The following is a 21,572-nucleotide window of genomic DNA, read 5'->3' on the forward strand; positions in this document are numbered from 1 at the left end:
GAGCAAAAGCATAGTTTGGGGAAAAAATCTTTAACAGATTGACTAGGTAAGAAATGGTTATAGTTGATAGATCCTTTGAATGCCAGGATAAGAAGAGGTGAACAGCAGTAAGGATATAGTGCCTAGAAGAGCTTGGCTGGTGACTGCAGGGATCTTGGTGCGAGAGGATGAGGGCCTGAAAGCTGCATTGTGGATATGCAGAGGGAGGAGGAAATAATGGCTAAATACACTGGTAATTGGAGAGAGGTACTGAAGGAATGATTTTAAGGCAATCCCAAGGTTTTGCTAACACTTGAGGAACAGAAAAACACACAAAGAAACGACTCGCCAAAGTCCATCTTTGAGCAACCCCCCTCCATTTCCGGGAGCCTTTTAAAACTGCTAAATATTCATTCTGATGCACTGTCCCCTCTACTCCTGTACAATGGTTAGGGGTTGGGTTTTTTCACTTTTCTTTTTTTTACTTTGTCACATTAGCTCTCCCATCTCCTCGACCAATGTGGAATCCCTTATTGAAGGAGAATCTCTCGGTTACTGGTAGTTGAATTCCTGCTTCCGGAATCTCTGTAAGTTTAAGGATTCTCAAATTCTAGCTAACGACCTACAGATTTCAAACCTTATATAGTACAAGACAATAGCCATACAATAAAAGAACACGGTCACTCTCTTAGAAACAGGTTGAAATCGGATTCCACGATTTCAGCGGCGGCCTGTGGTCCCTAAAGACTTCTGGAAATCAGGTCTCCCTACAAGCTACAGCACGGTGCTGCACAGCACGCACTCAGGCCCCTTCCCAGTAACCCGCCCCCAACCCCCACACCCTCAAGGCCGGGTTCGTGAGCAGAATCCAATTTTCCATGGCCCACTGGATCTGCAGGGCGGCTCAGTGCAGGCGCGGGCAGCGCAGGCAGGAGGGGCTTCAGTGACCGGGAGAGCCGGAGCAGCCGGGGGTATTCCCATCTTCCTCCTGCTGCCTACCCCTCTAAGCTCTCCAGCTCCAGGAAAACCGAAAAACAACCCTGTGGCTCCACTACCCCTCCCGGATGTCTCCCATCCCCGGAAGCGACCAGGCTCAGCAGTACCCCAGTTCCCTTTTCTCGGTGCAAAGAAGGGGTCAGCGAGCGATTCACCCTAGCGTCCATGACCTTCCCTCCCCCCCACCTTAAAAAAATGCCTAGGCTTGGCTTTCTGCCAAGCCCGCAGCGTAGGTTACCCGGAGTTGGAAGGCGCCGCTCGCTGCCGGGCGGGGCGGGCTGCTGCAGAGTCGGCGGTGGGGTCTGTGTCTGAAGCAGCGGCGGCGGCTCGGCGTCCGGGGGCCTGAGGCCCGGAGTGGGGCCGGGCAGAGGGGCGCAGCGCCGCCGCTTCGGGGAGCCAGGGCTCAGCAGCGCCGCCTCGAACTCCATGGGCCGCTTCAATGTCGCCCCGCACGCCATGCTGCTGAGGGGCCAAGGACCAGGAGCCGACGCGGCTGTAACTGCGGCACAACCTCCGGCTCCTCAGCGGAGCTCGCAAGGCAAGCCGGCTCCAATGGCGCCTCCAGCACCCGGCAGCAGCGCAGACCCCGCCTCCTGTGACGTCACGGGTCCGCGCCACCGCCCAGTGGAGGGGGGGAAGCCGGAAGAGGGCCGCTCTGGGAGGTCCGTCAGCAACGTTCCAGCCCGCGACGCCCCCTGCTGAGGAAATGGAACGGCCTGGGCGGAGAGCTCGGTCACCAAGCAACGTCGGGAAGGCCCCCACCCCCGCCTGTGCCGCTCCCAGGGTCCCTTCCTCCCTTCCACCTTCCCGAGCCGTCGCGCCGGGGTGGCCCCTTAGGTTTTCGCACCTGCGCGCACGGGCATGGGGGAAGGGAGAGTTTGGAGGGGCGCGTGCAGAGGCCGCGGGGGTCGATGTCTCCTGGTCCCATACCTACTTCGGCCCCGGCTGCTCTAGTCCCCATGATAAAAGAGAGATTTCGAAAGGTCTGCAAGGGCATTGCCCCCGAATCCAGGAAAGTCTTCATTTAAACATACCGAGGATCTGAGGATGGACTAGGAAGTCCACCAACCTCATGAAATTGCAAAATTGTGAGTGGGTTTGTGGATATATTTTGGGATAGATGACCCATATCTTTATCAGCTCATCAAAGGGGTCTGTTACTCAAAATAGTTAAAAAAAAAACAAAACAGAAAACAACCTACTGGCTTAAATCACCCAAGAATGGTGTCAGAGTATTAAGAACTTCAGCTGATAGCTGATTGGCCAGTCTCCCCGTGTGACCTGGCAGCCCAGGTGCTTCCTCAGGTCCATCCGAATTCTTTACAGCAGTGCCAGCTGTTCAGTGCTTTTGAGATTCTGGAAATAGAAATAGATAACAGGAGTGTTATGCTTTCAGAAACTGTATGAGCATGTCTATTACTGGGAAGCAGATCCAATGCTTTCAAGAGGTCATCAAAGGGCTCTGTGAGCCAAAAAAGGTTAAACCCTTTCTATAATTATTCATATATATTAAATAATGGCCGTGTCTCCTGGGATCTGTCTACCTCGCCATATCTCTGGGACTTTCCAAAACAGTCAAAATTTCAGATACTCTCTTCTAACAGACTTTATGCCAGATCAATGTGCTCTAATACTTGAGTTGGAGAATATGGGCAATACTACCTCAGTCCTATTCTTTGTCCCTTTTCACTTGATTTTCTTTGTCCTCCCTCAACTTCTCCCAATTTTATTAAGATCCAAACATAGGTTAAGTTTTTTTGCATTTATCTTTGACTGATAGCGAAAATCATTCTAAAATGACTGAGCATACCAGATGTTAAATTTATTTTGTCCCATTTCTTTGCCACAAGGACACAAAGAAGGTTTACAATAGGCTAAAAAAACTAGAAATAGAACCTTAAGACCAAAGGAAAAGGAGATCACAATTATTCTGGGGTAAAACATGACTGTGACTGAATTTGAAATTTAGTTCTCAGTTTCCTGGCTGCCAAAGCAAAAATGAAAACACAGTACCCGTTGAATAGATCTTGCCATCTGAACGGGATCAGTTCATCAGAGGAGACAGACCATAGATATTTTTTCAGTAACACTAAATTCTAAACGTAGTTTCTCAAGTTGACTTTATTAGAAACCAGTGAATGATGTAATAAAGCAATTAAGATTTGAACAACAAAAGCACAGTTTAAATGGATATTTCTTGTTATGTCCAATAAAAGCCAAAGACATAAAAGCAACCTAGGGATGCTTATTTTCTAAGGGGCTTGTCTAATGTGGTCCAAGCAAATTGCTTTCTTGTGGTCTAAACTAGTCCAAAGTTAGCACTTAGAACGTTTGAAAGTGTGTCCCTTGGGTCATCATTCTAAATACCACTTCTAGCTAGGGTTTTGCTAAGTGCTTTGATAGTCACTCTCTTCTCTGTGATCCTTTAAAACTTAAAGCATGCCTTGTAATGTTAGTGTTTTAAAACAGGAAGTTATAATTTGTTTACTTATCTGACTGTGCTTCAAAACTATAAATTCCTTGAGAATAATAACCAGGCGTCATTCATCTCTGTTTCCCCATCCCCAGCACAGTGTTTGAATACAGTCAAGGTAGGCACAGAATAAATACTGGTAGAATGAATAAATGGCAATTATTTCGAGGTTGTTCTCTCTGTCCCTGAAAGCTGACAATCCACATTGTTGAATGAGGGTGGATTCAGATGATTCAGAAACCAAACAAATAGGTGGTATATCCTATTAAAAGTTGCAGTTGACAGTGGCCCAACCAAGAGAGATGTTCTTGAGGGAAGTAGATGGGCTGTCTGACAGCTACTCGGTGTAATGTCTCCTTATGAAGTCACCACAGTCCAGGTCTGCTTGGCTTTGCATAAACAGACACTTGACCAGCTACACACTTACACACATGTTACTAATTACCTTCCAGGTGCCAGGCACTATGCCATCATGGTTAAAGATACTATGATATAAAAAGAGATATGGTTCCTGCCCTCCTAGGACTTCCAGTCTATTGGATGGCAGACATTAATCAAATCATAATGACAACAACTATCTAATCACAAACTGTGACAAGTACTATGAAGAAAAAGGATAGGATATTATAAAAGAGCACAGTGGAGGTCTTAATTTGTCTTGGAGAGCAATGATGACTTTACTGAAGAAATAACATTTGAGCTAGGAATTAACTAAGCAAAGAGAATAGGAACATCCCAAGCTGAGGGGACAGCATATCCAAAGTCCAGGGATAGAAGAGACTATAATGTGTTTGAAGAGTTGAAAGATGTCTCAAGTGGCTGTGGTAGAGAGCATGAATGCAGAATCAGGGGAGAAGAAACTGATGTGGAAGCCAGGAGCCTGATCATTTAATTCCCTGTTGGCTGCCAGGAGAGATTTTCTTACCTTTACCTTAAAAGCAGTGGGAAGCCACTTAAGGGGTTAAGGTGAGAACAATAGTTTAAATATGATTTACATTTTAAAAGATTCCTGGCTGTAGTTTGGAGAACAGATTGGAGGCAAGCAAGGGTGGATGGAGGAGATCAAGAGGTTATTGCATTCGATGCATGTCTTCCAGTATTCGTTTTACAATATTGCAAGGAAATTCCCACCTCCTGGCACCCATAAATTCTTTTATATCCCCACCTGCAGATGTTTCAATGATAGTTCATCCTGTGGAAGCTCAGCAATAGGTCTGAGGCTCTGTTTACTGGTGCCAGAAGTTGTCTGCCCCAGGAGCATGGGTAGGCTAAAGTTGGGGGTGGGAATGAAAGGAAAGGATATCGTCTTCCAAAATCTGAGAGTCTTTGCCCAAAGTTCTCAGTTTCTAAAGGAGTTGTCTATCTTGGCTATCTCCCATCAACATCCGTCAACTCACACCAATCTGATTTCACCCCTCCCATTCCACTAAAACAGGTAGTCACCAATGATCATCAAGCTATGGAGGGAAGTGGACTGACACGAGCAAAGTTTAGAAGATGAAATGAACAGATCTTGGTGAGGATTAGGTATAGAGGTAAGATAGATAAAAGACTAAAGTGTGACTCCTAGGCTTCTGGCTTTCTCAGCACCATTTTCTGAGAAAGATTTCATCAAACAAAAACCAGCCTGGGAGCAAGATATGAGCATGGTTTTAGAAATGTTGAATTAGAGGCTCCTTTAAAGCACTACTTGGTATTGTCAAATGTGGAGTGTGTATGTGTAAATTGTGGGTCTGGAATTCAGGGCAAGCATGGATCGGAGAAAAAGTTAAAGTGAGTCATTGGTGTAGAAATGGTAATTGAAGTTGTAGGAGCAGGTGGGATTTTCTAGGGTAGAAATTCTTATCCCTTTTTTCTGTGCTATAAAACCCTTCTCTGAATGCTTTAAAGTGTATAAAATAAAATACATATGTTTACAAAGGAAATCTTATATATATTTATTTATAGATTCATTTTCAGATAGTCTTATCAAGATCCATTGAATAGCTATTGGATACTGATTTATTACCTAAATATATAATATATATTCATTGGATATTAATGAACTGTATAATATAAAGGGTAAAAACTTAGAGATTAGATATGAGATGGAAGAAATATACTGCAAAAGAAATTCCATTAATAGCCTGAAGCAAAGCATAGCAAATTATCCTTGCCAAACCTAGGAATTGGGGAGGGGGGTGGTGAGGAAAGGAACAGTAAAACCCACCCAAAAGTTTAATGTGAGTGGAGAATGGGGAAATAAAAGTATTTGAAAAGATCTCATCTTTTAAGGGGAAGGGAAAGAAGAAGTAAGGGAAGAAAGCTTCTCTATAGGGCAAATAGTTGATTTTTTTAATATGACAGTAGAAAAATGTGTGTATTAACAAGCATAGGGAAAGGAAAATAAATCATCAATAAAATGGAAAAATATTGTAGAACTCAACAAATTACAAGAAAAAGGGGGAATGAATGGTAATTGATAAAACCAGAGGAATCAGTGAAATAAAATAAATAATAAATATAGTATCAGTTGGCAGAACTTAAGTGTTATCAATTGCCATTGAATATAAATAAACTGAATTATCCCATTGAAAAACAGACTGTCAGACTGAGTTAAAAACAAACCCAACTACGTACTGTATATAAGAAACAAGTTTAAAACACAGTGATAAAGGAAAGTTGAAAATAAGGGAGTGGGCAAGGCATCCCGGACAATGTTAAGTAAAGGAAAAGGAAAAGAGGCAATGTTAATATCAGGAGGAATCTAAAGAAAAGCACTAAATTGGGTAATATAATATAGCAAACAAAGAATAATTTAAGAAGTTTTAATAACCACAAACAACAATATGGCAGCTAAATATATGAAGCAAAAACTATTAAAAAGACAAGGAGAACTCAATACAAATACAATTATATTGTGCTTAAGCAGATTTAGGACAGAATTAAAGGCAAGAACTTGAAGAAACTGAATAATTGAATTAACAAATTTGATTTAGAGGTCATTTATGGAACCTAACATCCACTGAATAGAGAATATTCTTTTTCTTTCATATATGCATGAATTATTTGCAAAATTAGACCATATACTTAGGTCACAAAGAAAACATTAGCACATCTTTGAAAAAGGCAGTTTACAGGGCACACTCCAATCATAATCCAATAAAATTAGAGATGTGTAATAAAAAGGTGATAAGAAAACCTTTGAATGTCTGGAAAGTAATAAGCATACTTATAGACAACACTGAAATCAAGGAGGACATCAAAACTGTGATTGTAAACTATCTAGAAAGCAATGAAAAAGAGAATACTTCAGATTATAACCTATAGAACACAGCAAATTCTCCCTTTTGTAGTCAGAGAAAACATGAAAAAAAGACTGTCTTTAACCAACACAAAGCAGCATTCCAAATGGCAAACTCCTGAACTATTTCAGTTAAAATATGATGGGGATGACCACGATCACCATTGTTATTAAGTATTGCCTTGGAGTTACTACCATATGGATTAAAGCAAGGTAAAACATTGATATAAACATTGGAAAAGAAGAGATACTAATTTTGTTCATCTCAACAGTGACAAAAAAAGCTACTAGAGTTAGTAAGGGAATTTGGTAAGCAGGTGGATACAAGGTAAATATTTTTTAAAAAGTAAACACCTAGAAATGGAAATGGGGAAAAGTTTATTCTCAACAATACTATAAATTACCTAGGAACAGATCAAACATTCTCAACCAAATAAGGGGAAACAGAATTCAGCAGCAATATTTAAAAGACCCATAAACCAGTGGAATTTATTTCTAGAATGAAAGGATAGTTTAACACACAAAAATTGATCAATGTAATAATATACCACCATCAACAAAATGAAGGAAAAAACCCACAACATGATTATCTCAATTGACGCAGAAAAAGCACTTGACAAAATTCAACACCCTTTTGTGATGAAAAACTCTCAACAAAATAGGATTAGAAAGAAATTGCCTCAACATAGTGAAAACCATATATGAAAAATCCAAAGCAAATACCATACTCGATGAAAGACTGAAAGCTTTTCTTCTAAGATCAGGAACAAGGGAAGGATACCTGCTTTCACCATTTCTAGTCAACATAATACTGAAAGTTCTAGCCAAAGCAATTAGGCAATAAAAAGAAATAAAAGGCATCCAAATTGGAAAGGAAGAAGTAAAATTATTTCTGTTTGTCAGTGATGTGATCTTATATGTAGAAAGCCCCAGAGACTCCACAAAAAGCTGTTAGAACTAATAAATGAATTTATTAAAGTAACAGGATGCAAAGTCAACACACAAACATCATTTTCTGTACATGGACAGTACTTAGAAAATAATTTCATAATCTCAAAAGGAAATTATAAGAACAATTCCATTTATAATAGCATCAAAAAATAAAATATTTAGGAATTAACTTAACCAAGGAGGTGAAAGAATTGTACAATGAAAACTACAAAACATTGCTGAGAGAAATTAAAGAAGACATAAATAAATGAAAAAATGTCCCACATTCATGGATTAGATGACTTACTGTTATTAAAATGTCAAAGCAATCTGCAGATTCAACACAATCCCTATCAAAATCCCAGTGACATTTTTTGGGGGTCAAAATTTTCAAAAAGCTATCCTAAAATTCCCGAGGAATCTCACGGGACCCAGAATAACCAAAAAATCGTGAAAAAGAAGAACTGAAAAAAGAAAAAAAGGAAAAACTGGAGGCTCAGATATTCTGATTTTAAAACTTACTACTAAGCTACAGTAATCAGAACAGTGTGTTATTGATATAGATACAGGCATATAGACCAATGGAATAGAATAGAAATACAGAGAGCCCTCATATATATGGTCAAATGATTTTTGACAAAGGTGCCAAGACCATTCAACAGGGAAAGGACAGTCTTTTCAACGTTCTGGTAAAAACTTGACATCCACATGCAAAAGAATAAAGTGGGATCATTACCTAACACATATACAAAAATTAACTTCAGATGGATCAAGATTCTAAACATAAGTCTTAAAACAATAAAACTCTTAGACAAAAACATAGGAGAAAATCTTCACGACCTTGAATTTGCAATGATTTCTTGGATAGGATATCAAAGACACTACTAACAAAAGAAAAAATAGACCAATTGGATTTCATGAAAAAATTTTTTAAAATTGTGCATCAGAAGACACTATCCACAGAACAAACAGGGAGAAAATACCGGCAAATCATGTATCTGATAAGGAATCAACATCCAGAATATACAGAGAAACTCTAAATAAATAGAGAAATTCTAAAACTCAACAACAACAACAAACTGATTCAAAAATGGGCAAAAGATTTGAATAAACGTTTCTCCAAATAATATATATGAATGATCAATAAGCACATGAAAAGATATTCAACATTACTAATCATTAGGGAAATGCAGATTAAAACTACAATGAGGTAACACCTCACACCCATTAAGATGGCTACTGTAAAAAAATAGAAAACAATAAATGCTGGTAAGGATGTAGAGAAATGGAACCCTTGAGCACTATAGGTGGGAATGTAAAATGGTATAGCAACTGAGGAAAACAGTACGTCAATTGCTCAAAAAGTCAAAAACAGAACTACCATCTGATTCAGCAATTTCACTTCTGGGTATACACTCAAGAATAATTAGAAGGAGCATCTTGAAGAGATATTCGTGCACCCATATTCATAGCAGCATTATTCACGATGATGTTCACTGACTGATAAATGGATAAGTAAAATGTGGTATATAAAAACAATGGAATGTTTTTCAGCCTTAAAAGGGAAGGAAGTTCAGCAATATGCTGCAACAATGTGGATGAACCTTGAGGATATTATTCTAAGTGAAATCAGCCAATCACAAAAAGACACATACTGCATGATTTCCACTTATGTGAGGTACTTAGAGTGATCAAGTCATAGAGATAAAAAGTAGAATAGTGGTTGCCAGGGGCTGGGAGGAGGGGGAAATGGGGAGTTATTGTTTAATGGATACACTTTCAGTTTTCCAAGATGAAAAGATTTATGGGGATGGATGGTGGTAATGGTTGTACAACAGTGTGAATATACTTAATACCACTGAACTGTATACTTAAAAATGGTTAAGATGGTAAATTTTATATTAAGTGTATTTGCCACAATAAGAAAAGAAAAAAATGAAGGAAAAAAAAACCCAACAAAACACCCTAGGAGTAAGTTGAACAAAGTCACAGGTCATATATGAAGAATATAATAAAATCTTATTGAAAAACATAAAATTAGAGCTAGGCAAATGGAAAGTTATGTGTTCTTGGATAAGAAAACAATGTCATAAAAACAAAAATATTTTTAAAATATTTATAGTTAATGCAATTCCAGTTAGAATCCAGACAGGCAGTTTAAAAAAAATATATTGAATTGTTAAAATGATCTTAAATCTGTATGGAAGACTATAAACCTAGAATAATCAAGAAAAGTATGAAAATTAAGCACAATGAAGGGGGACTATTTGCTTAACTAGATATCAGAACATTCATAAAACTGATGTAATCAAATTAATATAACCGGCATAGAAATAGATCGGTGGTAATAATAGAAAATCTGGAACTGGATCTGAGTATATAAGAGAGTTCAGCATATGACAACAGTGTCATTTATCACAGTCAGAAGGAAAAACATGGTTCCTTTAGCAAATGATGCTGTTAAGCTGGTTTCATATATGGAAAAAAATAATTTGACCCCTATCTCACACAATTTCAAAATATGGTTTAAATATTAACATTTAAATGTAAACATAAAATTAAACAATAAAAATTTTAGAAGAAAATCTAGGAGGGGATCTAAGGTACAACATGGTGATACAATTAATAATACTGCACTTTATACTTGAAATTTGCTGAGAGTAGATTTTAAATGTTCTCACTACAATACAAACAAAAAGAAACTATGTGAAGCCATGGATGTGTTAATTAACCTGATTGTGATAATCATTACACAATGCATACATATATTTAATCACACATTATATTCCTTAAAAAAAATCATGTTGTACAACCTAAATATATGCAATTTTTATTTGTCAATTATATCTCAATAAATCTAAGGAAAAAAGCCACATTACCTGGTAAAGTACCTGTGTAAACTGCTGGTGCTAAAAACATTTTGATAACACTTAAATATGTTTAAATAGCTTAAAGAGAAAAATGTTTATAAATAAAAGCAACTGTTTTTATTTTATACATGTTTAAAAAAAGAAAGAAAATGTAGGAAACCATATGTACAGTCTAGGTACAAGGTAGACCAAGGCAGCAGACTCAGATGTTATAAAAGAACTACTTGATCAAATTAAACCTTTTAAATGAATTTATAAAGGAGACAACAAATCTGGGGGAAAATGAAATAGAGAGAACAAACGGTTAATATTTTTAATATAAGAGGAATACCAGCAAATCGTCAAGAAGGAAACTGATAACCTTTTAGAAAAAAATGAACAAAAGACTTGACAAAGTAATTCATGAAAAAACAAGTCTGAACGGACAAAAAGCATACAAAAAGTGCTAAGTCTCATGAATAGCTAAGGAAATGCAAAGTAAAATAACAATGAGATATCACTTTATATTTATCAGACTGTGAAAGTTTAAAAATTCAGATAATGTTTATTGCTGGTAGGATTTCTGGAAAAGAGACATTATTTTATATTGCTGTAAACTGGTACAGCCTTTTCAGAAAGCATTTCAGCGACATCTATTAAAAATAAAAACATACTCTCTCATCTACAAATTCCACTTCTGGGTAGACATCCTGTAAAAGAAAAGCATTGAAAAAATGCACCTACGAGGATGCTTATTGTCACATTGTTCACGATGGCCAAACTGAGATTAAAGAGAATGTTCATCATTCGGTGATTGAAGAGAGTATGGCACATTGAATGCCGCTATTAAAAAGCATGGATCAGAGGTACATAAATTTACATGGCAAGATTTTTTTTAAAGGAAACTAAGGTATGGAAAACTTACGTAGATCATCCAAGATCGCACAGTCAGTAAGGAGTTAGGGCCAGGGTTCAAAAAGTTTGGGTCAGAATCCATGAACTTAGCCACTATGCCATGTTACTTCGGAGGGGGAGTGAATAGGAAGTTGGTAGAGGATGACAAATAAAAGGGAGAAAAAGAGATACAGCAAAATACTGTGAAAGTTTAAAGGAGCATGGAACAAAGCGAAGATAATTATCTGGTAGCCACTCTTTACCCCTACCCCTACGCCCACGCCCACCCCAAGACAGGACAGGACAGAAGAAGCCTCCCTTCCTAGTGTTCAGCATGGTATGGTAATGGTGACTTCTCTTAGGCTACCAGTGGTCACTCCAGCTTCCTTTGTTGGCAACAGGCACCACAACCCCCTGGGTCTTCTTGCCATCCCTTCCTGAGCTGATCCTGTGTCTGCTCTCTGCGGGTGTGGCTCTGACCGCCCGTTCTGCTGGCCGCCGCTGGTGCAGCTGTTACCATTTCAAGAGATGGGACACAGCGAAAGCCTCTCTTCTCTCTGCCATGTAGCAAAGTGATGTGGTTAAAACACAGACCTGGGGATCTGGCAATGTGTGTCCAAATCCCAGCTCTGTTACTGACCACTTTGTAATTAGCCAAGGCCTGTCACAACCTCTCTGAGCATCAGTTTGCCCGCCTGTAAAATAAACCTGCATTGTAGGTAATTGTCAGAATTGATTGAGCTAATGTCTTAAATGTTTAGCACAGCTCTTATGAATAAAGTTAGAAAGTTTCCTTCAGTACTGGCAGTTATATTCAGTTGGTTTTCCTTTACTTTTCAACTCACAACCTTTCTTCTCATTATTTGCTAGGGGACTCCAACAGAGAAAGAAGTGGGGCAATGAGCCCACTATTATGCTTGCCTGTTTTCTAAAACAACTTTGAAAAATCATGTACTCCTGTGTATAGGTTTAAGTTGACATTTACAATTTTTCACTCAAAGATTAAATATTGCAAAGGACGGAATTCAAGCATATTGCAAATATCAAAATCTTAAACTTAAAAAACTATCCTATGCTGTACACCAGAAACTGACACATTGTAACTGACTATACTTCAATTTTAAAAAAAACCTATGCTATAACTATGTTGAATGTATTGGGTGGGAATCTGAATACTATAAAGTGGTCCAGAATGAGAGTTCTGACCAATAAGGGCATCATATCAGATAATGTTTGACCAACCTAAACCTATTCATTTTTGAACCATCTGACTATGAGTGAAACCGTAGTAGAGGCACAGAAAGAAAGCAGAAGCCGTGAGGTAGTGGTAACATCCAGGAGAAAGGAGAAGTCAAGAAGGAGATAGAAAGGGAACAAGGACAGAAGCCATCAGTAGAAGATAGGAGGAAGCAGGGGCTAGGATAGAGATGAACTGTGTCCAAAGAATGGAGGAGTGACTTGGCTAAGAAGCAATGGATGACCAATCGTGGATGGGAAAGGGGAGTGACAATTAGAGCTGTTTTGCATGCACTAGAGATGTTAGTGTATATTGAATGGCAAAGAACAGGGGTTAAGTTTCACAAAGCCTGCTTGTACAACCGGAGATGGTTTTTATGCTCCTTATCTATGAATCTTTACAACAATGAACCTTCATTTCCTGAGGTAAGCTGGGGGTGCCTTTGTTTCCTTTAGCCTGAAAAAGCTTGTAAGTCAGAAATCAGCACCAGAAGTGGGGTTGCAAGGAACAGACCTTCAAACGTTTTGAAGAAGTGAATGTGGCAGCCATAGCAAAACAGTGAGCAGTGGGAGTCTTCTTTCTGTTAATTACAGGATAATATAGCCAGTAGGAGCATAGGCTTTGGGGACAGATAGCCTGGCTTTGACTCTGGCTTTGTAACAAGACTTGGGGAAAGTTTCTTCACCTCTCTGGACCTCAGTCTCATCTGTAAATGGGATGTTAGTTTCCGATGGCTGCTAGAACAAGTTACCACAAATCTGGTGTCTTGAAACAACAGGAATTTATTCTCTCCCAGTTCTAGAGGTCACATGTCTGTCTGATCAGTTCATTGGGCTGAAATCAAGATGTTGGCAGGCTCTTCTCCATCTGAACACTCTAGGGTAGCATCTGTTGGTGGTGTCTTCCAGCTCTTGGTGGCTGCCAGCATTCTTTAGCTTGTGGTTCCATCACTGCAGTCTCTGTCTCTGTGGTCACATTGCATTTCTTTTTCTGTCTGTGTCAAATCTCTCTCTGCTTCCTTCCTATAAGTGTACATGTACAGAGGCGTCGGTATAGCTCAGTGGCAGAGCACATGGTCCTTGGCTCAATCCCTAATACCTCCATTAAAATGTGATTGGATTTAAGGCTCACCTAGATAATCCAGGATAAACTCTGTCTCAATTTAATCACATCTTTTCCCATATAAAGTAATATTCTGATATCAACTAGGGTACCACAATAAGAGTCTGGCACTAACCATCTGGAGTTAGTGCAGAACCCATAAATTGAAGGGCATGGCTGCCAATAGAACTGCCCTCACTTCTGAAGCTGCACTTCAGTCATCCCCAGGCCACCAGCACTTCTGACCAACTGGCTACAAATCTGGGGGTTCCCACAACCTCCTTGGACTTGATAATTTGGTAGAATGACTCACATGACTCAAGAAAGTGCTCCACTTACAGTGATCATTTTATTACAAAGAGTACAAGTCAGGACCAACTAAATGAAGAGACACAGAAGGAGAGGTCTGGGAGGGTCCTGAATACAGGGCTTCTATGCTCTCCCCTTGTGGAATCAGGGCACTTCACCCTCCTGGCACATTGATGTGTTTGCCTATCAGGAAGCTCTACCAAAATTCTGTATCCAGAGTTTTTATTGGCATTCATTACGTTAGCATGATTGATTGAATCACTTGGCATTGGTTGGCCAGCAATCATTAATTATCCCCTTCTTGCCTCCCTCGAGTTCAGGTGATATCATGTGAGTACGAAATAGTATCTCGTGGTTTTGATTTGCATTTCTCTAATGACCAATGATTAATGACATTGAGCATCTTTTCATGTACTTATTGGACACTTCACTGGTATATCTTCTTTGGAGAAACAACTATACAAATACTTTGCTCATTTTTCTTTCTTTCTTTCTTTCTTCACTTTGCCTAATTTTTGATTGGGCTTTCTGTCTTATTATTGAGTTGTAAGAGTTCTTTATATATTCTGGACAAGTTCCTTCTCAGATATTTTATTCTGCAAATATTTTTCCCATACTGTGGGGTGTCTCTTTGCTTTTTTGGTGGTATTGTTTGCAGCTTAAAAATTTTCATTTTGAGGTATCCCAATTTATCCATTTTTTTCTTTTGCCAATTGTGCTTTCAATGCTGTATCTAAGAAAGCATTGTTTAATCCAAAGTCACAAAGCTTTATTCCTATTTTTGTTATAGGAGTTTTATAGTTTTAGTTCTTACATTTAAGTCTATGATCCATTAGAGTTGATTTCTGTGTATAGTGTGAGATAAGGGTCCAGTGTCATTCTTTTGCATGTGGATATCCAGTCGTCCCTACCGCATTTGTTATAAGCAAATGGTTATAAGACTGCTGGTTATAAGCAAAATGCCTTCCTGCCACACTTCTTGAATTTCTGAATTTTAAAATTTACTTTGAACTGGGAAATCTAAACCAAAATTTTCCCTTTCTTGCTATAGGTACATACAGCAATGAATTACTCTATCTTACATTTTTCAGCTTCTGCAATTGTTCTAATCATCGATGTCTGACTTCAGGGGCACATCATCTGGATGACAAATAATCACAGTTAATTAACTGTGACAAACAGCAGACCATTAGAATTCCAGTGGAATCCCAACCAGGGTTGTTGGTTGCAACAACAGAAGCCAAAAGTGGCTGATTTAGGCAGAAAAGGAATTTATCAGAAGGATATTATGTAGCTCATAGAAAGGAAGGGAAAATGAGAGAAGCAGGCTTGGAAAATGAACCGAAAGCCATTTGCCTAGCCAAAAGAAGCTAGACAGCTTTGATCATATCTCCCTATAAGAAAAATATTTTCGTGACAACGCCACTGGGTATTTGTTACTGCCAGATTCTTGATATCATCACTGCAGCCCTTAATAATCTCAAATTGAGTCTTTGCAAGTTTCCCATGTCCCAGGCTCGAGCGTCTTATTGGTTATTGACCTATGGCGTAGATGATAGGGAAGAGGGACAGAAAATATCTGCCTCCCTTCAAACTTCTGTAATATAATTTGGGCTTCTCCCTCCCACTAAGACTATAAATGGGACAGTCCCTCAAATAAGAAGGGTGCTCAGGCGCAAAACCAACAAGGTACATTACAGAAATGAATATGAAAAACAATAGCCAATATTTACTGAGAGCTATTCAGGTACCAGTTTTACATGTGTTAACTGCTGATGCTCACAATAGCTCCATGAGGTACGTTGCATTATTATCCTATGTGGTAGGCTAAATAATGACCTTCAAATGTATCCACTTCCTCATCCCTAGAACCTGTGAGTATCACAAAAGGGTAAATATTACCTGTTGTATATTAAAGAATTTGCTAGGTTTTGTCCCTGTGAAGTGAATTATAGCTCAAATAGCTGTTATAGAAACCTAATACATGGAGGAATTGCTATGGAAGATAACTCTGATTTCACCATGAAGGTGGATCTGTGGCTGCCAGCAGTCCCAGAGTCATGTAATCACAGTATCTTAACCAGAAAGGAAAGGAGCATCTTTCTCCCAACTCTGCTTTGAAAAATCCCAGGGAAAATGCTGATTACACTGTTTTGGCTTATGCTTGCATCCCTGTGTCCCAAGGAGTGCACAGGTCTGTGATCAGAAAGCAGGGAAGAGTCTGGGAGGACAAAAACAGGATTCCACTGTGTTTGGGAATACACGCAGAGTTATAGCAATAATTGCCTAGAGAATCTGGCAGAACCCAAGAGGGAATATTGGATCTTGAATTTCAAGAAGCTATCACCAAGGAGGAGCAAGGGCACAGTTAGATCAGGCACGTTTGTTTGCTTTGCGGAATCTCAGTAGAGACTCAAGATTTAAGGAATTAATTAAGGCTGTAGCCGTTGTCTTAATGGCTTACAGGGCTGCAAGACAAATTTGGAGCCAACACTCTGGCCAACAGAGAATTTGGAATAATGTAGAGGAAGAAATTCAAAGCCATAAAAACTATATACACACAGGGATAGACAGATACATCGATACACAGATAGAGATGGATAAATAGATATGCAAACTATTTGGAGTACTTACTTTTTGGAAATGTACCTGAGGGAAGTTTTCATTTTTTATTGTTTAACTATTTTGCAATATCTTATAATAAATAAAGAAAATAGTTTTTTTTTTTAAAAACAAAGACTGTGCAAGAAAGAAATGGAGTTCTCTTTGTTGTCAGACTGTCCTTACCTTCCCCAGGACTCTTCTCTCTCACTGGCTATTAAAAGTAGATTGGACTAAAACAGTGTGTATTTTATGCTCATATATAAAAGAAAAAGGGAAAGATAAACATTCACATACCCATAGATCATCTTTGGAATGATAAACAGGAAACTGGTCAAAGTTAATGATTCTTGTGAGGAATACCAGAGGGTTGGCGGATAGAAGAGGGTAAGAGGTTTACTTTCCCTTGTACACTATTGACAATGTCTGAATTGTTTTACTATGTGAATGTGTTGCCTATTACAAATAATTTTTTTTTAAAAGTAGCATTCAGAGACCGAATAAAGGTGGATAGAGTAAGAAGCTATCTCAACATATGTGTCAATCCCCTCCTATCCTGCCTCCCTATACTGCAGAGGCTGGAAAGCTAAAACTACATTTCCCAGACTCCTTGCTGCTAGGTCTCTGGATGCGTTTTAAGCTCCCCAACACAAGCTTAAGGAATTTGAATCTGGTACTGAGCTAAGGAAGGAGAAGTGAGGCAGCATGTGAGGATTTAAGATGTCTTCGCTCTGGCAGGGCTTCCTCATCCCCAGATCTTCGCTAAGGTGGTGTGTTCTCAAAACCAATAGTTGGGACAATGGCTTCCTAATTTCCTAGTTTTCTGATGTGGTGGAGGTAACAGATTTCCTGGTGAAAGCTGTGCCTGACTCAAATCAACCCGCATTCAATAACCAGCTCTAAGTATATATCATTACAATGTGTGAGCCGTGTTTGCAAGCAGGCTCCTTGATGTATACTAGTACCAGTCCCAAGTTGATGTCCTGCATTTGGAGAATTCCCTCAGGCTATGAATCTGATATATAGGACCCATCATCATCTACAAAAGCTGAAGTGCTAGGAATTTCCTTTCCCGCATCCCTTGCAGCCAGGTCATCAGCATGTGGATTGGGCTCTGCTGGTCAACCAACCTGCCTCCTCAAAAATGTGCTGATCCAACTAGCACTGAGTCCTGGACTGATCACCACCCCTGCAGCCACTGCTTTTCCCGGTGATCTTCCTGAAACCAATTTTTCTAGCCAGCTTTGAGGCAGGTGTGCTTGACTGGCAGAGCCCTTCAGCTTTTGCAGAGGATGATAGGCCCTATAATAAATTTCTTTTTTTCTTAAAACACCCAGAATTAGTATTTGTTGCTTGAAATTAAGAATCTTAATGGATACAAATGAAGAAGACAGAGCCTTCCACTAAAGTGGAGCTTTTGCCAGCAAGATTTGCAGTTTAAGGAACATACTTCGCATTAACGGAAGTATGGCAATGAATAGATGGCATGGATTTACTGGTGCTAACATATATCTTACTTGTATTAGTCAGGGTTCTTTGGAGATACATATGTACATATAACAAAGTGGCTTACATGGTTATGGAGGCTGAGAAGTCCCACAATCCGCTGTCTACAAGCTAGAGACCCAGGAAAGCCATCCGTGTAATTCAGTCCTAGTCCAAAGGCCTGAGAACCAGGGGAACTGATGGCTTAAAGTCTGAAGGCCAGAGAAGACAAGATGAGATATTCCAATTCAAGCAAGTAGGAAGCAAAAAGGGACGAATTTCTCCTCATTCTACCTTTTTTTCTATTCAGGCCTTCAATGGATTGGATGATGCCACTCACGTTGGGAAAGGCAAACTACTCTACTGACTCCACCAATTCAAATGCTAATCTCATCCAGAAAATCTCATCCACTCTCACAGATACACCCAGAAAGAATGTTTAATCTGGGCAACCCACAGCCAGCCAAGTTGACACATAAAATTGATCATCCCATACTGGATTAATAAGGATTCTTTTGGTTGTAGGAAGAACTCAATTCAAACCATATTAGGTAAAATGGGAAAAATGTTTTTGGCTTATCAGATCTGTTGATTTGAGCTCACACAGGTGAGCTACAGGACTTCCTCCCTATTTTGCCTCTGATCTTTTTTTGTTCTGTTTTGCATTGTTTTCAGCACATTGGCTTCATTGTCTCTCATTGGCAATTGGCTTTCTCTCCATTGAAGGAAATGTGACTAGTAGGTCCTAATTTTTTCAATCTACAACTTCCACCCCTGGAGATGAATAAATGTAATCAATTCAAGATTGAAAAATCCTGGGAGAGGAGTTTAACTGGCCTGAGTAGAATGAAACGCCCTTCCCAGACCAATTAACTGTGACCAGGAGGGACATGGTTATGTAAATCCACGATACCAACCTTCTTATATAAAACATGATCTGAAAATGTTTGATCAGTACTTTGCTAAGGAGAGGTAGGATCTGGTGCCAGATTATCTGGGTTCTGCCACCCAGATAATTAATACTGTGATACTAGCCAGAATTAATCTCTCTAAGCCCTAGGATTTATGAATAAGTACATATATAAAACACTTAGGATGGTGCCTGGCACAAAATATGCACCATGTGAGTGTTTGCTGTTGTTATTAAGGAGGAACCTACATGATCTTTAAATGAAATAAGTGTCAGATAATTAGGTATATGATATGGAAAACCTTTCTGAAGGTAAGATAGACTAAATTTCAAGGTCATTCAGATGAGATAAAATCTCAGAATTAAGGTAAATAGGTGGGTGATAATCAGAGTACATCAGTCAGAACAATTGGAATGTTTGCAACCAAATGGTCCTTATTTCTTTACTCACCCTGAAATATTTAAGCAAATGATCTAAATGGGAAAATATTATCAGGTCTCTTCCAGAAAAAAATTTACAAAAATCATCACAATTGATCTTGATCTATACTTGATTTCTTTTTTTTAACACACAAGCACAGAGTCTCCTACAAGGAAGGATTATTAGGCTTAATTTGATTGAGGACATTGAGATGTTGATAAACTCTAAATTTCTGGGTAGCTTCTACTGTGTTCTGTTTTGCATGTAACTTGCATACCATGAATCTGAGACAGGAGGGAGAGAGGCACTACCATTAAAAGAATGACACAGCAATTGAGGTTAGGTTAACTGGTTAGAGCCAACTAAACCCAAGATGGTGGAAGACTTGACTTCTTGCACTTCATTATACACTCATTGTAATATTGTAGCATGCTAAGCAACACACCCACAGGCACCATGACAGTTCTGAGGCTGGCCATAAAAAGTCAAAAAGTGGGTAGGGGACCCAATTTCTGGAAATCCCTGCCTCTTCCCCCAAATAGTTGGAATAATCGCCCCACTTGTTAGCATATGAAATTACTACACCTGTAAAAACTAACCCTAGGCCTCTCTTGCTTTTTGAGACTGCCCACATTCTGTCTCTAGAATGTGTATCTCCCTGAATAAATCTATTTTCACTCTACACTCTACTTCAGCTCACTCTTGAATTCTTTCCTAAGTGAAGCCAAGGATCCTCACTTGGTGGGAGGTATCCTGGGGACCTGCCCAAGACCTGGGACACAACCATCTTCTGGTGCCCCATTTTCCTGCAACAAATCTAGTAAAGTTCTTTTTTGTTTTGTTCTGTTTTGGTTTTTGCTTCCTCAGCCACAAACTTGAAGGACATGGTTCACATTTGCCCAAGGGTAGAAATAGAGAAAACCCATTTTGTTTATGAATAATCTGTGATAGAAAATGAGGATAGAGCCTCCCTTTGGGGGCATAATCAAGACAGAGCTTCACGGAATCCTTGAATAGTAATTTGCCAAAAAAATTCAAGAGACCTTCATTAGCTCTCAATCTTCTCAGCCCTTTAGTCTCATTCAGTTGTAGGCACATATTAATTTCCAGATTACTGTGTCAGAGATTGAGGTGAGAGAGAAATATTTGTTTTCAAAATAGTTCAACATGTCTGTGGTAGCCAGCCTTCACGATTGCACCCAATGATCCTTGCCTTGTGAAATTTACTTATTATTTTTGAAATTTTTCCCACTTTATTGAGATATAATTGATGTATAATGTTGTGTAAGTCTAAGGGGTATAATGTGATAATTTGGTATGCTTGTATATTGTAAAATGATTATCACAATAATGTTAGTTAACACTTTTTACACCTCACATAATTACTTTTGTGTGTGTGTGGTGAGAACATTTAAGATGTTCTCTCTTAGCAACTTTCCTGGCCTTCTGATATTCATGCCCTTGTGTCGTCTCTTCCCACATTTAATAAAAAAAAAAGAGTGATAGTATGATCCCACTGAGACTAGGTCATAAAAGGCATTGCCTCTTCTGCTTTGGTCTTCTGGGTAGCTTGTTTTTGAGGAAGCCATGAACTATTTTATGAGGATACTAAGTAGCCCTGGGAGAGACCCACATGGAGAGGAACCAAGGCATCCCACCAACAGCCAACACCAGGTTGCCACTTGGAAGCAGATCCTATAACCCCAGTCGAGCTTCCAGATGCCTGCAACTCTAGCTGACAACTTAACTGCAACCTCATGAAAGACCCTGAACTTTCCAGCCAAGTGGCTCCTGAATTCCTGACCGAGAGAAACTGTGAGATATAATAATTTATCATTGTTTTAAGCCACTAAATTTTGGAGTAATTTGCTATATAGCAATGTATAATTAATATAATCTCCATTTTCAAGAATAATGGTAATCAGAGAGAGGCGAGCTGTAATATGGCCTGTAACAGTATTACAAAATCGCCTTCTCTGGGTTTATCCCGTAAGGTGTATTAAATAACAGGACATTTATTTTGTAAGTAAATTTGGCAAGAACTATCCTATTTAGTTCACAAAGCTATCCCTAGAGGACATTGCTAGTTTGGGAGACGAACAGG

At 39.1% G+C, this 21,572-nt stretch overlaps 2 protein-coding genes across 2 annotated transcripts in view; one reads left to right on the top strand and one right to left on the bottom strand.

Annotated features, from left to right (window-relative positions):
• The window catches only part of AKIRIN1 (akirin 1), a 90,660-nt gene that overhangs the window by 8,938 nt on the left and 60,150 nt on the right, over nt 1-21,572 (bottom strand). The window contains exons 2-3 of the mRNA XM_006212656.4: nt 2,178-2,331; nt 1,214-1,673 (exon numbers count right to left, since the gene is read on the bottom strand). Coding sequence (XP_006212718.2) covers nt 1,214-1,433 — 220 coding nt within the window. The 5' untranslated portion in view covers nt 1,434-1,673; nt 2,178-2,331. The remainder of the gene's footprint in view (nt 1-1,213; nt 1,674-2,177; nt 2,332-21,572) is intronic.
• RHBDL2 (rhomboid like 2) overlaps nt 1,771-21,572 on the top strand; it is a 72,440-nt gene continuing 52,638 nt past the window's right edge. The window contains exons 1-2 of the mRNA XM_072974720.1: nt 1,771-2,063; nt 4,884-4,983. The gene's annotated coding sequence lies outside the window, so the exon portion shown is untranslated. The remainder of the gene's footprint in view (nt 2,064-4,883; nt 4,984-21,572) is intronic.

This window comes from Vicugna pacos, chromosome 13 (genome assembly GCF_048564905.1).
Source record: "Vicugna pacos chromosome 13, VicPac4, whole genome shotgun sequence".
NCBI classification, from domain to species: Eukaryota; Metazoa; Chordata; class Mammalia; order Artiodactyla; family Camelidae; genus Vicugna; species Vicugna pacos.